At 38.2% G+C, this 17,667-nt stretch overlaps 1 protein-coding gene across 1 annotated transcript in view; it reads left to right on the top strand.

Annotated features, from left to right (window-relative positions):
- The window catches only part of pcdh10a (protocadherin 10a), a 56,062-nt gene extending 38,633 nt beyond the window's left edge, over window positions 1–17,429 (top strand). Inside the window, exon 5 of the mRNA XM_072584076.1 lies at window positions 15,763–17,429. Within this exon, the coding sequence (XP_072440177.1) occupies window positions 15,763–15,782 (20 nt within the window). The 3' untranslated portion in view covers window positions 15,783–17,429. The remainder of the gene's footprint in view (window positions 1–15,762) is intronic.
- The last annotated feature ends 238 nt before the right edge of the window (window positions 17,430–17,667 follow it).

The raw sequence follows: 17,667 nt of genomic DNA, 5'->3' as shown, positions 1-17,667 counted from the left end.
ATGCTTCCTTCTTTTTCTTGACCAAAGCCCCAATTTCTTTAGTCATTTAGTATCCCCTACACCTGCTAGACTTGTGTTTCACCCTAACAGGAATATACTATCTTTGAACTCTTGTTATCTAATTTCTGAAGGTTTCCCTTTTTCTAGCCATCCCTTTACCTGTGAACATCCACCCCAATCAACATTTGAAAGTTCTTGCCTAATACCGTCAAAATTGGCCTTCCTGCAATTTAGAACATTAACTTGTAGATCCAGTCTATTCTTTTCCATCACTATTTTAAATCTAATTAAATTATGGTTACTGGCCCAAAGTGCTCCCCCACTGACACCTCAGTCACCCGCCCTGCCTTATTTCCCAAGAGTAGGTTAAATTTTGGACCTTCTCTAGTAGGTACATCCACATATTGAATTAGAAAATTTTCTTATACACAACTAACAAATTCCTCTCCATTTAAACCCTTAACAGTACGACAATCCCAGTCTAAGTTTGGAAAGTTAAAATCCCCTACCATAACCACCTTATTATTTTTACAGGTAACTGAGATCTCCTTACAAATTTGTTTCTCAACTTTCCACTGAGCATTGGGAGGTCAATGGTACAATCCCAATAAGGTGATCATCCCTTGCGTATTTCTCAGTTTTAACCAAATAACTCCCCTGGATGTTTTCCCAGAAATATCCTCCCTAAGTACAGCCATAGTGTTATTCCTTACCAAAAATGCCATTCCCCCGCCTGACTTGCCCCCCTTTCTGTCATTCCGACAGCATTTGTATCCCAGAAAATTAAGCTGCCAGTCCTGTCCATTCCTGAGTCACATCTCTGTAATTGCTATGAAATCCTAGCCCCATGATCCTAACCATGTCCTGAGCTTATCTTCCTTCTCTGATAAGCCTCTTGCATTGAGACAAATGCAGTTTTCAGTCCTACCTTGTTCACTGCTTTGTTCCTATCTGCCCTGATTGTTTGACTTGCTCCTTCTCCCAACTGACTGATCTTTTTCCTCACGATTACCCAGGTTGGCAGCTAATTTGAAGTTAACCTCCTTCAAAGAAAAGATAAATCAACTGAAAGGTAATTTTTAAAGTCTGCCATCAGAGGTGAAGTAACAGTTAAATGAGTCATGAATTCCATTTCCAAACTCCTTCTTAAACGTTGTGACCCTGTATTCCTTTGGACTGTAATCAGTGCTGGTGTGGACAGAAAGGGAAAATTCAGACTTCAGTGGAAACAAAAATTGGGAACTACGTATAATAGACAATTGAATCATTATCACCCACTTCACTATCCCATCCATAATCAAAGTACCTCCACAATGTGTAAGAAAAGTGTGGAATAAGCATTCAATGCTTAATCCTGTTCACTCCGAAGATCAATGAAATACAAGCAGTGCACTTCTTTGGGAATTTTTATGAGCAGGTAGGGTGAGTTTGGGCATATGCAAGGTGATAAACCCCTACAAATGTTATATTGGATCAGATATCCTTCTACCTCCTTCTGGAAGGTACCTGGGTGTATTTCCAGGTAAGTGGGAACCTCCTTTGGAGCTGCCTGGAAAGGTATTAGAACTTACAAATATTTATTAGCTACAGTTTTAAGTGATCATTCTGGTATTAAACAAACAATACGTCACTTTCTTGAATTGTCAGCAACTTGCGAAGGTCAGCAAGCCACCAAATGAATAGTGGGGATTACTACTTCAAGAAAGCTGATGGTCTTGAATTTGGAGATGCTGGTGTTGGACTGGGGTGTACAAAGTTAAAAATCACACAACACCAGGTTATAGTCCAACAGATTTAATTGGAAGCACACTAGCTTTCGAAGCATCGCTCCTTCATCAGGTGGTAGTGGAGGGCTCAATCCTAACACAGAATTTATAGCAAAAATTTACAGTGTGATGTAACTGAAATTATACATTGAAAAATTGATTGTCTGTTAAGTCTTTCATCTGTTTGAATACCATGATAGTTTCACTTCTTCCATGTGTAAATCACAAAACCTTTTTTAAAAAAGTTGCATTCTCAGGTTAGCTGTTAACAATGGTGATAGCTAGACAATATGTTGAAGGTGTTGGCCCCCTGTGTTCTCTGTCTATGCCATGATGTTTAGATTGATTCTAATCTAAAAAGTGAGATAACGGAGTTTTACATGAATGCATGCAGTTTTTGAGCAAAGTACAATGTAACCCTGAAAGTACAAATTCACCCTACAAGATATATGTGTGCATGTGGGTCTTTGTCTGTGTGTGTGTGTGTATCGGTCTGGGTTGGGGGTTGTGAGTGTGAGAAAGTGTATGTGTGTGTGTAGTGAGTGCAGAGTGTCTTAAGTCTGTGAGGGGGTGCATGTGTGAGTGTGGGAGTGTGTATGTCTGTAAGGGTGTGTGTGAGTGTCTGTGTGTGTGTCTGTGTATATGTGTGTCCGTGTGTATGTGTGTAAAGGAGTGCCTGTGTGTATGTGTAAGAGTGCGTGTATGTCTCGGAGTGTCTGTGTGTGTATATAATGCAATGGTGATCACCTGTAGTGTGACATGAACCCAAGGTCCCGGTTGAGGCCCTCCCTATGGGTACCGAACTTAGCTATCAGCCTCTGCTCGGCCACTTTTCGCTGCTGCCTATCCTGAAGTCCACCTTGGAGGATGGTCACTCGAAGGTCCAAGGTCGAATGTCCTGGACCACTGAAGTGTTCCCCAACTGGGAGGGAACACTCCTGTCTGTTGATTGTTGTGCGGTGCCCATTCATCTGTTGTCGTAGCCTTTGCTCGATTTCCCCAATGTACCATGCCTCAGGGCATCTTTGCCTGCAACGTATAAGATAGACAACGTTGTCTGAGTCACATGAGTACCTGCCATATACAAGGTGGGAGGTGTCCCCATGCGTAGTGGTGGTATCTCTGTCCACACTCTGACACGTCTTGCAGTGCCTACCATCTCAGGTTTGTGTGGAGTTGTCCTGAAAGCCGGGCAGCTTGCTATGAACAATGATCTGTTTGAGGTTTGGCGGTTGTTTAAAGGAAAGTAGTGGAGGTGTGGGAAAGGTCTTGATGAGGTGCTCATCCTCATTGACAATGTGTTGCAGGTCACGAAGAACATGGCATAGTTTTTCAGCTCCTGGGAAATACTGAATAACGAAGGGTACCCTGTTTGTTCCAGCACATGTCTGTCTCTTGAGGAGGTCATTACGGTCTTGGAAGTTTTCTAACAATGAAAACAAAGAGTCCTAGCCATGGGAAGGTGTGTGAATAGTTGTCACAGCATTTCTTATCAGATTGTACTCATGCTGCTTGACAAGTTGTTTCTAAATTCCTGGAAGTCAGCTCATCTGCCTGGGACTATGCTCATCTTCAGCTGTACTTCTTAGCTGCCTTCACCATGGTTGGGAACAATCTTTATCGCTATGCAAATCCGACACAGAGTCATAGATTCATAGAGCTGTCCAGCACAGAAACAGACCCTTCGATCCAACTCATTCATGCCGACCAGATATCCTAATCTAATCAAATTTGCCAGCATTTGGCCCATATCTCTCTAAGCTTTTCCTATTCATATACCCATCTGGATACCTTTTAAATGTTGTAACTGTACCAGTCTTCACTACTTCCTCTAGCAACTCATTCCATGCTTGCATCACTTTCTGTGTGAAAATGTTGCCCCCAGCTTGCTTTTAAATCTTTCCCCTCTCTCCTCAAGCCAATGCCATCTAGTTTTGGACTCCCCACTCCAGGGAAATGACATTGTGTATTTATCCTATCCATGCCCGTCTTGATTTTTAAAACCTCTAGAAGGTTACCCTTCAGCCTCTGACACTCCAGTGAACATAGCTCCAGCCTATTCAACCTCTCCCTATTGCTCAAACCCTCCAACCCTGGCAACATCATGGTCAATCTTTTCTGAACCCTTTAAAATTTCACAACATCTTCCCTATAGCATGCAGGTCAGAATTGAATGCAGTATTCAAAAAGGGGCCTAACCGATGTCCTATACAACCGCAATATGACTTCCCAAATCTTATACTCAATAACTAACAACACTAACAGTACCTTCAACAGCCTAAGCAATTCTAGCAGCAACACTGGTTGCATTCTCAGCCATATACTGCTCCACAGAGTTTGTGGGGAGAATGGAGAGGTGAATGGGGCTGGCGGATGGTTGCTGAGCTGTGGCTGTGAGGAGTGAAAACTACAAATGAAGTGTCCACATGCAAATGATCAGTTCTATTGACATATTAGAATGCCAGGACTTCAGAAATCTTGTGCTGCCATGGCAGGTCACTGCTGACTTCTAGAACAAGGCAAGTTCCCAGTGACCATGTGGTTATACATTGTCAGTGGCTGTCAAGATAGCTATCACTCGAAAAAATCAAACCAACACCATTCTCCACCCACACAGCCTCTTCAGATCTTTATCTCTTAACAAAATTGTGTGCGTTCTACTCCACATGCAAATGATCAGTTCTATTGACATATTAGAATGCCAGGACTTCAGAAATCTTGTGCTGCCATGGCAGGTCACTGCTGACTTCTAGAACAAGGCAAGTTCCCAGTGACCATGTGGTTATACATTGTCAGTGGCTGTCAAGATAGCTATCACTCGAAAAAATCAAACCAACACCATTCTCCACCCACACAGCCTCTTCAGATCTTTATCTCTTAACAAAATTGTGTGCGTTCTACTCCAGCAAGGAGGCAAAAAAGGCAGCTATGCAGGGTAGAAATAGCTTGTGTGGTGAGGAGGAATAGTTGTGGAAGGTGACTGTGCAGCATGGGTGTGAGAGGGCAATAGGATAACATTGAGTGTTGGTTGTCTTGATGATTATGAGTTGCGTGGACACAAAAATGCAGCTGCAAGTGTGTTTTATTGCAGAATGTTATGTAAGACAATACTAGCAATATCTTCAGGGCGGGTTTGGCATTTGAAATTGTTATGCTACTCATTTTCCCCACCTTCCTGAGGCCTTGGATACTTTGCAGGAATTGACTTCATGACAGACCCTCCTGTTGCTGACCTCCTTGGCCTCTTCCATGCATTCCTGTTTAATTAGAAAGATGACCATTTCCTCACCGCCTTAGAAGTGATCACCTCCAGCAGTTGGATCTCCAAGTAAGAATGAGGGAATTGGAGGTCACAGGCAACTTTGCAGATGTACTATCAATTCTAGTGGCTTCCATCATGTCAAATACTTCTGTTCTGCTCAGCCACTGTACCCCATCCATGAGAATTCCTTTCTTTGGCAAATTCAATGCATTATCCCACCCAACCTTGCTAATTGCTGAGGTAACCTGATGCAGTATATTAATAATGTGGCTCAGCTAACCAGTCATGGCCAAATTTGTTGCAGCTCTCAAAGAATTCCCAACCCACCACAGGTCAAGCTGTTTTGGCTGGGACCAAGAGTTGAAAATACTGTCCGTATTCCCCTGGGGATGGCAACCAAAACTTGTAATTTCTCTTAGCTCTAGATGGTAAATCAAATCAAATTTAATATATAAATCCATTCTTACAATTTGTACTATTCAATTCTGACCTCTTCCTTTTCAAATGAGTCATTAATAACAAAGGGACCATTATGTTCTACAACATTGTGAATCATCTATGCCTATACATATGCTGATAATTTCCAATTCAATTTGTTAGCCAGATGTCTGTCTTACTCTTTTGAAGAGTTATTCAATGCAGCCATAACTGTTTTTTCCAGGTATTTATTCCAAATGTCTGGTGTTGATGCTGAAAACTAATCTTAAAATCTCATTTCATTTGAAGCTTGCTAATATTGAGCACGTTTTCTGGTGTGACCACAATTTACTGCATATAACTTGCTCAAGTCTACACAACTTTTATTTTGTATAAATTTAGACTGAATTACATTATTTCCTCAATGTTCTTTTCTCTGTCCGAAACAAATTTAACAATCTGCCTTGTTGTTTATTGAACTTTCCAAGGTATCATTGTTTCCTTGATGATACATCCAAAACAACATACAGTGTATCGTATCTGCTCTACCAGCTTTTGTTTGGAGTATTTTGCTGTATTATCGCTTAATTCCTGAAGAAGGGCTCATGCCCAAAACGTCGACTCTCCTGCTGATTGGATGCTGCCTGACCTGCTACGTTTTTCCAGCAACACATTTTCAGCTCTAAGAAGTCACTGTTACACTGTGGCAGTGGGAAACCAGGAATGATGCTTAACAAGCAGAGGCTATTGCCTTTAACAAGTTGTAATATATTACATGATAGCAATCAAATCCAGGTGGCATTGGAACTGTGACATGGTTACTAAGACTGTGAGGAGACCTAGGATAGCAAGTCTGTCCTCTTTGAGGACATAAACCATTCTTCCTTTGCCCATGCAAATCCTTATGATCAGATTAGATGGATCTTAGTGCCATCTCCAACATTAACCCTTTCAGAGCTATTAACTCATTCAACAGTGTAGTCTTAGCAAGGACTTATATGGAATTTGGCATATACATCTGGAAGGCTGAGGGGTGACCTTATAGAGGTTTACAAAATTATGAGGGGCATGGATAGGATAAATTGACAAAGTCTTTTCCCTGGGGTCGGGGAGTCCAGGACTAGAGGGTATAGGTTTAGGGTGAGAGGGGAAAGATATAAAAGAGAGGTAAGGGGCAACTTTTTCATGCAGAGGATGGTACGTGTATGGGAATGAGCTGCCAGAGGATGTGGTGGAGGCTGGTACAATTGCAACATTTAAGAGGCATTTGGATGAGTAAATGAATAGGAAGGGTTTGGAGGGATATGGGCCAGGTGCTGGCAGGTGGGACTAGATTGGGTTGGGATATCTGGTCAGCATGGACAGGTTGGACCGAAGGGTGTGTTTCCATGCTGTACATCTCTATGACTCTATGACTGAATTAATACTGATCAACAATAACATCACATTGTTTGGATGCGGGTGTCTTCATTATCGTTGTAATTAAAACATACCTGTTATTTCTGAGCTGATCTGTTGAATTCCTTTGAATGATGTGTGAGATGCTGTTTGTGATAACTCTTAGTCATAGAGTCGTAGAGATGTACAGCACGTAAACAGACCCATTGGTCCAACTTGTCCATGCCGATCAGATATTTAACCTAATCTACTCTCATTTACCAACACTTGGCCCATATCTCTCTAAACCCTTCCTATTCATATGCCCATCCATAACTCATAACTCTTGTGCAATTCTTTGGAGCATTTTACAACTTTAAAGGTGCTATCTAAATCGATTTTGTTACCATTAATTTCCCACAAAGTTAAAACTGCATACTATTCTCCTTGTTATTAATTAATTGTATTAATGGAAGGATATATGTCCGTGGAAGTCCAAAAAATTCTAATCTCCAGTAAGACCTTCTTCCAGTTATCATTAACTGCTACTACTTTGTATTGGGACAGAGTGTATGGAAACAGATTTTTTACAGTGACGGGGGAATGAGAATGAGGTGACTCCAGCACAAGATAAAACGTAAGGGGTTAGGACCGAGAGGAGGAGAAATCATTTACACAGAGGGCTGTGAGTATGTAAAATGTATAACCAAAATTAATGACTAAAACAGAGACCTATCAAGATCAGGTTAGTGAATTTGGAAGTAAAAAGGATAAAGGAATATGGGAACAGAGCAAACAGGTGGAATTTTTTTTATTCGATTTATTATTGTGACATGTACTGGGTGAAAAGTATTGTTTTCCATGCTATCCAGACAAGTCATACTTTACATAAGAACATCAGAGTAATAGAACAGAATGCAGAATATGGTGTTACAACTACAGAGAGGGTATAGAGAAAGATAGCTCTAATATATGAGAAGTCCGTTCATAAGTCTGATAACAGCAGGGAAAATGTTGTTCTTAAATCTGCAAGTACGCGTTTTCAAATGTTTGTATCTGCTGCCCGATGGACGAGAGTAAAACTTGGGTGGAAGGGGTCTTTGATTCTGTTAGCTGTTTTCCCAAGGCAGTGGGAAGGAGAAAAGCAGCAAGACAAACTTGTGCTGACCAATCTTTTTATGTTGCATAATGTTAAAGTAATTCCACGTAAAACAAATATTCAATGCAGCAAACTCATTTGCCCTGAGCTCACCTGTTTAAAAGCCTAACCTAGAGAACCATTATATCACTTTTTAAAAATCCACTTGAATTATTTTTGGCTTGTAGCCATTGTCCACTAGATTTTGGAGGCCTAGTTTATTAGCTTGAAGTCCAAACTAACTGCATCTTCTGGCCAATGCAATCTTAAGATGCACATTGATAACAATCCTTAAAACACTTTGCATTATGAATATAAGCTGGATTCTAGCCATGATCTGTAAACATTGGCTGCATCTCCACTCTTTTCGTTCAGGTTTGCATATAAAATGTTAAAATGTTTGAATACAGTGGAGACATAATTAAAAATACAAACTAAAGCATATGATCTACATAATTAAAAGAGCGATTAAGGAAAGAATAGAAAGAATTACAAAAAATTGTTGATGCTTGCACCAAGTACATGCATAATGATATGAGAATCAGAATTATAAGTTACTGAAAGGGCAAAAGAGACCTGGAACCATTCTTTTAATTCCTGTAGCAACCAGAGGAAAATTAACAAGTAAGTTAAAACCTAATGGAACTGTTTATGAGAATGATTATAATATGATAAGCATACAATTTGGGATGAACAACCCATCCTGGCTTTGCCAGTGTTGTACACATACAAAAACAAATAGGAAAGAAAGAAATATTTTGTTTCTGGATATATTAAGCACACATTGGGTTGGGATATTAAGCACACATTGTATGTCATGCTTTAGGACTTGATCTGAAGCAAAAATCCCAAAGAGACTGAAAGGGAATATTTTTTACTTTAGATGATGACAATGAAAATCAGGAACTGTCTGTAAGAATTGTCTGAACTGATATTGTGCATTTAACACTATTGACAAATGTTAAGGGACTTGCATTGAGTTGAAAGCACAATATACTCTCTTGGATGAATGGACTACATTTCAGATTCGTGTTGAAGGTAATACTGAGCAAGTGGAATGTAAGGGCAAGGTTAACAGACTGAAAGCAGACAATTCTATTCCAACATTTTAAGAAGATGACAACATTCATGCTTAGCAACTGAGCATCCATTAGCCTGCAATCTATAATCAGTATAAAAACACAAATGAAATCAATAATTAGGAACAAATGTAAGTGTGCTTGTATGAAAATTGCCTAATAAATACTAGCCAATATGGCTCCCAAGGGAGTTGTGTTCCTAACCAATCTTCCAGAAACTTTCAGGAGGCCAACATATCCAGCAATGATGATGAAATACATATGACAAACTGCACTTCTGTTTCCTAATGGCTTTTGTGATGAAATACTACATGAGAGACTGGATTAACAATTATCTGGAACAAGATATAGATACAGATCAGTAACTGGTCGAGGCAGAGAAAGCAGAGTTGTAGGAGATCAGTATTGAAGTGGATACCATGGGATCTGTGTTGGGATTACTTCCATTTCTGTAATACAGAAACAATCTATGTAAGCACTGACTATTCAAGACAGTAAAACTTGAAGATAACATCAAATGAAAAGAATTCGGGCACTCAGAGTGGACAGTTAAGATCTTAAAAAGATTTTTAAAAAGTTCTACAAGTCGGAATTGCCCCTCATAGCATATATTGAAGAAACATGAGCTCACGATGTAAAGCCTACAATTTTCAAATCAGTATGTTTGCAGTTATTATTTTTTGGGAAATTATGTGCAATGTGTGACTGATTTCCAAGCATGTGTAGCCAGCAAGCAGGACGCCCCACACAATGTGCTGACATTTAAAATGATCTCAGATGTGCATCTGGCTGATTAGTGGCAAATGATGTTCTATAGAGTCAAATGCTATGTATTAGGAGAATTATGCAGTTCACCAGGTGAGGAAAGCTTGCCTGCAAAGAAATAAAATCAATCTTGGTGCAATATTTAATTTGTTTCTCACCAAGTCCAAACTGATGTAACAATAAGCAAAGAAAGCAGAATAAAGGAGTCTATTACCAAATCAAGAAGATTCTTGTAGGGGCTATATTCCACTGTCAAGGCTGCATCTGCAGTGAAATATTACAGTTCTTGTTGGTGCAATGTAAGATAACCAGTGAGACGCGAACGATATTGTGCAGAAGGAAAAAGCTAATCTTTTGGTATTAGATGGATGACTTCCCATAGGATATATAACACTGAAACAGACTATTTAGCTCAACCAGTTAATGCAGGTGGTTATTCCACTCAGGCCTCCTCCCATCTTTTCACACTTCAATCTTTCATTGTAACCATCAATCTATTTCCTTCTTACTCAGATGCTTCACCAGCTTCCTGTTAAATGCATCTATATAACGTACTTCAATCACTCCTTGCGGTAGTGACTTCTATGTCCTCAAATGTTTTAAGCAAGAAGTTGCTTTTGAATTCTGTGTTAGTTGTCTTATATTGGTCATCTCCAGTAATCACTTTCTCCAAAAGAGGCAGCATGCTCTTTATGTACACTCAATCATAATCTAAGTCACCCCTTATTCTTTTATCAGGAGAGTAGAAACCCAATATGTTGATTCTTTCCTGATATGTATGCCCATACATTTTTGATATTAACTTTTAAGTCTTCTTTTTGCCCTTTTTTCAGTACCTCATTATCCTTTTTTTTATGATATGGTGAGCTGAACAGCATTTAATATTCAAAATCTGGTCTAACAAAGCTGTGAGAAATATTCAGAGTAACCAAGGTAATTTTGAAAAAGAGACATCCACAGTTACCTTGTAAAGCTATTTAAGACACCTAATGGAGTAGAGACTGTAAACATGAAACAATATCTTTCGATAAACTGTGATAACAGGACAAGAGGACATTAATTCAAGGTTGTGAGGACAGGTTTAGGACAGATGTCAGGAAGTATTTCTTTACACCAGAGGGTTGTTAGGATGATACCAACTAAATGTTGAGCAAAGTGTAGTGTTAGCATTCTGGAAGAATGAAATTAAATTCATTTATGTATGTCACTCTGAACACATTCCTAAAAGGAGAATTAGTTGAAAGTGAAAGGAAACTTGTAAAAGGAATACAGAAATAGTGGGAAAAAGTAGTATTAGAGAAACAAAAAGAAAGGAACTGCAGATGTTGGAAATCAGAAACAAAATCAGAAATTGCCGGAAGACCTCAGCAGGTCTGGCAGTTTCTGTGACAACGTTTTGGGTAGAGTGACCTTTTCTTCAGAACAGCAGTAGAGAAGCCTTGTGTATGTAGCATTGGGAGAGATGGAGTGAATTATGTCCTCTGTTGTGTGTTTTCTATCATTCTAAATGCATTCACTGAAATGTACCTTTCTGAACTGGTGGATATATTCTTGTCTGAATGTTGCATGATATTTAGAATCCTTTGTTCCCAGTCTTGTTCTCAGTGTTACAATATTTCTCCTTCCTTGTTTACTTTTATCAGCTATGATCTCTTCTTCATTATGTGCTCTTCCCATTCTCTTCTCCAGTGTCTGGCATCTATTTCCTGTTTCTCTCTCACCCTGCCAAACTGAATTAAGATGGTGCACTCTGCAATAAAAATAGATTGATTGCACTCAGCATGATTGATTTCAAACTTTGTTTGCTCTATCATTCACATTTGAAAAATGCTTCCTCTGTGTTAAAAAAAAATCAGGCAATCTTTTTCCACTTGTGTACCAAAACACAGTGCAATTAAGTAACCATGTTGAAAGATTTCATAGCTTCACTTGCACATAATCATATCAGGATAGAAATTATACCTTTTTATCAAACACCGAGAGGTTTCAAAAACACATTCCATTAAGGAAGAATCCCTTTGGAATTATTGTTTTTGTTTAGGTACACTAATGTAATGCACTGTTCTGTACATAAAACAGTTATTTCCACGCTGGTATTTCCTGCAACTGCTAAATGTGATTTGGACCTTTATCTAGAGAGAATTGATGTATAAATCCATAATCTGCCTTTCCCTGATTTAGCATGCAGTTACTCCAAGTTATAAATCTCACAATTTAGGAAGCATGATGGCTCAGTGGTTAGCAATGCTGCTTCACAGCGCCAGGGACCTGGGATTGATTGCCATCCTCGAGTGACTGTCTGCATGGAGTTTGCACATTTTCCTTGTGTCTGTGTGGGTTATCTCTGGGTGTTCCAGCTTTCTCCCACAGTCCAAAGATGTGCAGGTTAGTTGGATTGGCCAGGGGAAATGCAAGGATATTGTGGGTCAGAGTGGGGTGCTCTTCGAGGGTTCGCTGTGGACTTGATGGGCTGAATGGCCTGCCCCCAAACTGAAGGGTTCCTGATGAAGGGCTTATGCTTGAAATGTGGACTCTCCTGCTCCTTGGATGCTGCTTGACTGACTGTGCTTTTCCAGCACCACACTCTTCGACGCTGATCTCCGGCATCTGCAGTCCTCACTTTCTCCTCACATGTAGCTAGATCAAGTAAGGATTGCATATTTTCTGCCCTAAAGGACATTGGTGAAGAATGTTTTTATCTGTCAACCATGGTTATATGATTTCTCTCAGATGAGCTTTTAATTCCAGATTTTTACATTGAATCCAAATTTCATCATCTACAAATTGAGAGTTTATGGTTCAGGCACTTATGGTCCTGATTATATCATAAATAAAGCCAAATCTCTAATAAATAAAGCCAAATCTCTAATGCACCCATTTTTATAATTTTGCTTTCTAAATTAATAGGTCCCCATTAGGTTTGCTCACGTCATAATTCAGAGAGGGCTAACAGTTGTCTTAAATTGTAACTATTAAATTGTAACCACATAAGTTAACAATTCATTTACCAGCTAGCATTTATAATTGAACAGAATAAGCACGGAAATATATTTTGTCAAGAAGTTATATTACTAAAACTAGGGTTTCACTAAATTGCCAATGAATATAACTAATCAGCAAATCCAAACAGAAAGCCTAATTAATCAGTCACTCTAAAAAAAAATCATTTGAGAGCAAAGCAGTAAATATTAACAAACGTTATACTTTACACAAAAGTAACTATACCTGTGAAATATTTTGAGAACTCCAGGTTAAAATTAGTACTGGCAATAGTCTGGCAATATTTAATAGGAGTACTGTAACGGTTAATGTTTGATCTTGATTCTATATTGAAGTAGCTCATCTCAGCCGAGCAATACTACAGTCTATTCTAGAAGCCCAGATTAGGAAGATAAATTGGTGGTCTCACTTACAATCATTATCTGATTGCTACTGTCAAATCGCCTTAAGGGAAGGATCCCATTTAGCAAAGGAAATCCTTCATGGTTGAGTGACCTTTGACAGTCACCACTGAGTTCCGAACATTCATAGTGATCGCTTAGGCATAGCATTGAAGGATGTTCTGCAGAGAGGGCTTATGAAAGAAAAATTTCCTTAACCTGCCTCTGGGAAATATCAGACATTCAGGCTGGTTAGAGTGCACACCTGTAAAGAAACCTCTTGAATTTTCCATTCTTAAAATGAAATAAAAATGATGCACATTCCTTAAGAAAACTAGGCCAGTTTTAGTTCTGTGCAACATTGTAACACCAGGGTTGGCAAGATGATAGTTCATTTTCCATCTCCTAATTTTTCTTCCCACTGATGTCAATAGAAATATCAAAAGTCACATGATGCCCAGGTTATAGTTGAATAGGTTTATTTGAAATCATAAGCTTTCGGAGTCCTGTTCCTTCATCTGACAAAGGAGTAACGCTCTGAAAGTTTATAATTTCAAATAAACCAGCTGTCTATAACCTGATGTTGTGTGACTCCTGACCTTGTCCACCCCAGTCCAACAGTGGCACCTCCATACCACTGGAAATACTAATTGGGAGAAAGATAAAATGGGCTAATAACACATCACCACCAATCTTACACTATTAAAATCACAACCAATCCCTAACATCCAGTGTGCTCTATTTTACATTATTTACTGCATCTTGGTGATACTTGTAACTCTCCTTTCCCTTCAGGGAAAAATGATAAAAACTAGAAAAGAAAAATTGGTGAGAAAAATGAAAAATGTTTTCATTCATTTGAAATTTATATTGTAGAAGTGTATGGGAAATGATTAGATACAATGGAATGAATGAAGATTGTTTTACATCTTGACATTTTATGCGAGTGAACAAGAGCATTTTGATGCATTGGAATTCTGTTCAGTCAGAAAACCTGGCACAAACTGCAAATGTTTGTGTAAATTTTCACATTTATGTCTCAGTGTATTCAATGTAGTGTATTCAAATATTCAGCATGCTTCAAATTCTCCTTTCAATATATATGCTGGCATTTTTGTAGTTTATAATAACCCTGCTACTCTAAAGAAATCTGAACGTAATGAGATCATGATATATGACACTTAGTTACATACTTTAAAGAACATTTTCTTGCCCCAATATTGAACAAAATTAAATCCTAACAAGCTTAAAATATTTATGTTGATTTAAAAGAACAAGCTGTAATGGAATTGATAGAAATGGAAGAATGCTATTCAGATCAATTCAACCTAATTTCAACATGGAAAATTAAATTAGTTTTGAAATTATCCATATTAGTAAAGAGTACCTTGTAACTTGATACTAAAAGAAAAATAAGGACTTGTTAAAATGCACTTAAATTAAGCTGGTGGTTGTGTTGTAGTAAATTCTTTTTTCAGATTCACCAAGCATATCACAGAATGTTTTTTGTTTGCTCTGATTGTTATGAGCTAATGTCATGCCTTTCTGTAATGTATTCTTTGTATTTTACTGGAATTGGTAGACTGATAAAGGATAACAAAGCAATCTACTAACACAGTGCCACTTGTTATATATTCATAAGTCACAGCATAATTTCCAAAATTTCATTTCTGCCAAGATTTGAATTCCCTAATCGAGGCCAGAGTTTTTAAGAGACACCTTCTTTCAGTGAAGGACACTTGCAGGACATCTTAACTCACACTGCTTTTGAGCTCAAGGGAGATCTGAGAAAAGGCCAGGGAACAGGTCCTCTTCAATTGAGAAAATGCTAGGTAGCGTAGAGGAATAATGAAAACAATGATAATAATAATCAATAAATACAAACAAGATTGGAGAAACTCAGTAAGTCAGGCAGCATCAGTGGAGAGAGAAGAACAGAGTTAATATGTCTTTTCTCGTTTTTCATTCAATCCTATGTTCTTTGAAAATAACAGAAATAATTTATATGATAATTTTTAGATCATATATTTAAACAGAGCTCCTCATGTGAAAGTAAACATCTTTAGGCCGCTATCAGGATACATTTGGAGTGTGGTAAACTTTAGAAACTGTTTTTTTTTGGAGGCTTTTAATGTTGTGGAGCCAGTGAAATTCCAAAAAACTTGCCTTGAATGGTGCTGTGGCGACAGGCACTCCACAGCTGTCATTGGTCATGACGGGATGAAATATGGTTGACAGGGTGAGGGAGATTCTTGTGAAATTTGAAGATAAGCACGTTGAAGTTGATTCAGTCAGGCACATGCAGCTTGACAAGAAAAGCAGTGATGGTTATATGGACATTTGTGCAGGAAAAGGCACTGACTGCTAATGTTACCTTAGCTGAAGCTTAGGCAAGTTTGAAATGAAGAGACTCTGAGAAGGTGAAAGCACAGATTAGAAATGCTGCAGTGACTGAGGGGAAACAGTAAGACATTAAATCATTAAGGGTGATATACATATTGGCAGTGACAGAAATGAAATATTGATATTTATCAGCTCTATCACTAACCTGTTGCTATCTGTCTGTTTCCCTCCACAGCACGGAAGAGAATTTGCTAGTCCCTTCTGTTGTTGCAGCATGATTTTGCACAAGCCAACGACTTAAAAGAAAAAGAAACAGCTTTCCAGTCCGTCATCCTGGCCATCGAGTTGTGCATAATGTAGTCGATTCCTATGTTATTGGAGACAATCGTGCTAATAGTGGAATCAAATGCTCTCAGCAGGTCTGAGAATGATGCGATTTGGAGACTCTTTGGATGTGACTGGTCTGGTCACTTTCATGACCAGTGTGTGCCTGTTTACAGCACTCAAAAACTTTTACTGAGCTCCTAACTCTTTCTTTAATTACTGACCGCCACAGATCGGCACCAAAAGAAGCCAACTGTACAGAAACCAATCAGATGTGCATTACAAATGCAATATCACTGTTTTAGATGTGACTGTTTTTTCTATTTTTTTTGTGACGAGTGTTCCCAAATAGCGACAAGTTTTCAAGACTGTGACTGTGTCCTTCACGCACACTCCTAGGTCTTTTTAGTGATGATCCACAATTATCAGAGCTCCTCAGTTCAACAACGTTCTGTAGTTTATACACAGTGTTATTTGCAAATGTGTTTACTGTACTCTTTCAGAAATTCTAAATAAAAAAGTGTACTGCTTTTTTTATGAAGTGATGGTATTCGGTAAGGGGACAATTTAGCAACTCTCAATATCAATAATTCTATTTATCAATAATCCCATCCTTCATTTCCACAACTGATTAAAGCCACACCAAAAGAGAAATTTAGAAAGCTGATCCATGATAACACTTAAAGTTAAAAGTAAATTTAAACACAAAAGATTTTTCTCTTTGCTAGACGACAAATCATTTTGAACTACTTTTTTGGGTACTTTCTCATGAGTAATTGTTCTAGGTTCCACAAGGAACCAACAATTCCACTGGTAGATAGCAGAAAAGATCATTTTCCTTTATCTCATGCATATAATCTATGGATCTTTCTCTTGTGATGTCTTTTTTCACTTTCACTCGAGGAGAAGAATCCTTTTAGGAATAAAGTTACCCCCAGCAAACCCACTTCCTGTAAATATGATATAAGTTTTTAGAACTTCCTGGTATGTCTGAAATACAATGAGTGAGAAGTAGGAGTATATTTAAGAGCCATAACATATTGATATGATCTCTTAGATATTCAGCAATCTATAGAACTATGTTCCCAAGGTTAATCACATCATTTGAACCCCAAGAGCATTTCACATCTTTGAATGGAGATTCTTCTGTTAGTCCGCTCTTTTATAATATACAGGATCACTTTTTCTTTTGGTTTTTGGTCAGATAAACTATTTAAACCAACCCTTATTTTAAGCTACCAAATTTAACTTTTTTAGATTAAAAGAAACATCAGATTAAGCTGAAAATTTGGGGAAACTTGACTTTTTTAAAGATAAGATATTATGAACAAATGGATGTTGTATTTTTCTCACATTGTTGAAACAGTTTATTGTCAATAAAAACTGTAATACATTATTCTATCCACACTGTAGTAGTTTATACGTGCTTAAAATAGTCAGCAAAACTTTGAAACATGAAATAAATATAATGCTACACAGCAGTCATTTGGGTTAATTCAACAAGCAGTACAGAATAATGATGCAATTGTTTACAATCATGGATTTAAAGTGCTATTCATTAAAAGTTCTGTGAACACCTTTTATGTCTCTGTAATAATGTTAGTCTAATGCTGCAGTCTTTGCGTTAAGTATAGTTTGCTGTTGAAATGACTATTAATGTCTTTGCAACTTTGTGTTGCCAACCATAGAGATATATTGTTTCCTTCATTGGCTGAAGTTCATTGTTTCAACAAACTGGTATTCGAAGAACTGAAATTATTACCATAACAGTGAGGTCTAAAGATTTGTCATTGGTTTGTAGCTTCTGGTAAAGAAC

Source organism: Chiloscyllium punctatum, chromosome 14, assembly GCF_047496795.1.
Source record: "Chiloscyllium punctatum isolate Juve2018m chromosome 14, sChiPun1.3, whole genome shotgun sequence".
Lineage (NCBI taxonomy): Eukaryota > Metazoa > Chordata > Chondrichthyes > Orectolobiformes > Hemiscylliidae > Chiloscyllium > Chiloscyllium punctatum.
This window is presented reverse-complemented; position numbering and strand designations above follow the sequence as displayed.